This window comes from Microtus ochrogaster, chromosome 1 (assembly GCF_000317375.1).
Source record: "Microtus ochrogaster isolate Prairie Vole_2 chromosome 1, MicOch1.0, whole genome shotgun sequence".
Classification (NCBI taxonomy): Eukaryota; Metazoa; Chordata; class Mammalia; order Rodentia; family Cricetidae; genus Microtus; species Microtus ochrogaster.
Genome location: NC_022009.1, coordinates 61,412,814 through 61,414,218, shown reverse-complemented (window position 1 = coordinate 61,414,218; position 1,405 = coordinate 61,412,814). Strand labels below are relative to the sequence as shown.

At 42.8% G+C, this 1,405-nt stretch overlaps 1 protein-coding gene across 1 annotated transcript in view; it reads right to left on the bottom strand.

The window, feature by feature from the left end:
- Hectd1 (HECT domain E3 ubiquitin protein ligase 1) overlaps positions 1-1,405 on the bottom strand; it is a 90,184-nt gene that overhangs the window by 60,478 nt on the left and 28,301 nt on the right. Inside the window, exon 9 of the mRNA XM_026778782.1 lies at positions 763-877. Coding sequence (XP_026634583.1) covers positions 763-877 — 115 coding nt within the window. The remainder of the gene's footprint in view (positions 1-762; positions 878-1,405) is intronic.

Below are 1,405 nucleotides of genomic sequence, written 5' to 3'. Positions count from 1 at the left end.
CCAGGCTGGTCTCGAACTCACAGAGATCCGCCTGCCTCTGCCTCCCAAGTGCTGGGATTAAAGGCGTGCGCCACCATCGCCCGGCAGCATTATTTTTTAAAATGAGTTTTGAAATACAATGTCTTTCAAGGAAAAAAATGTTAATACATACTCATTTCAAACTAAAATTACCTAGGGAACAATGTTCAGTTCTCAGCACTGCAAATAAAAGAGCCCTACCAACTCTGAAAATTTCAAAATAATCAAATCATTCTAGTTACACAGCTTCTAATTTTTCTTTACATGACAATCCCAAATCTTTGAAATTTAGATTTTTTTTTTCCATTCTGAACTTGTACAATTAGTCTGAAGAACATAGAAAAGGGCCCAGGGGAATGACTTTGTTTAAGAGCATGTATTGCTCTTTCAGGACCTGAGCCCAGTCCCCAGGATTCATGTCAGGCAGCTCACAACCAGCTATAACGTCAACTCCAGGGGATCTCATTACTGGCTTCCACAGGCTCTGCATTCACATGCACAGACACATAAACACTCACATAATTAAAAATTAATAATAAGATTTTTTAAGGGCACAGAACAAGATGTTGAAGGTTTATCCACTGTTTGCATGAACGAGCGCGCGCGCGCGCGCGCGCGCACACACACACACACAATGCAGTTATTTGGCTTTCTAAGAATGGTTCATTTCTGTACTGTTAGTACGTCTGTGGAGGGGAAGCTGAGCACACATGCAGAAGGCCTACGACAGCACACACAGCTCACCTGGAGACTGCAGGATAGCTACTACTTCACTGTGGCCTCTCTCTCGAGCTTTATCCAATGGTGTTTTACCATCTTCATCTCTTAGATCCGGATTTGCACCATGCCGTAAAAGAGTCTTATGAAGAAAAGTGTTTAATTTAAATTCAAGAGCATTTCTTATATCATTCAGCTCTATATTTGAAAGTTTTCCATATGCTGGAGAGATGGCTAAGCAGTAGGTACGGTTCCCAGACCCTAGTCCCTCTTCTGACCTACAACAGCTCCTGATAACAGGTGGTACATACATACATACACTCAAGCACACACAGACATATAAGATAAAATAAATAAAATATAAAATAAAATAATTTTTAAAGGCTGCCCAGAAATGCCTTTAATCTCAGCATTTGGGAGGTAGGAGGACCTCTCAGGTTGAGGCCAGATTGGTCTACAAAGTAAGTTTGAGGACAGTGAGGGCTAGTCATAAAAACCTTGTCTCAAAACAAGTAAGATAAAAAGCTTCCCAGAATTAAGCCGGGCGGTGGTGGCGCACGCCTTTAATCCCAGCACTCGGGAGGCAGAGGGATCTCTGTGAGTTCGAGGCCAGCCTGGTCTACAAGAGCTAGTTCCAGGACAGGCTCCAAAGCCACAGAGAAACCCTGTC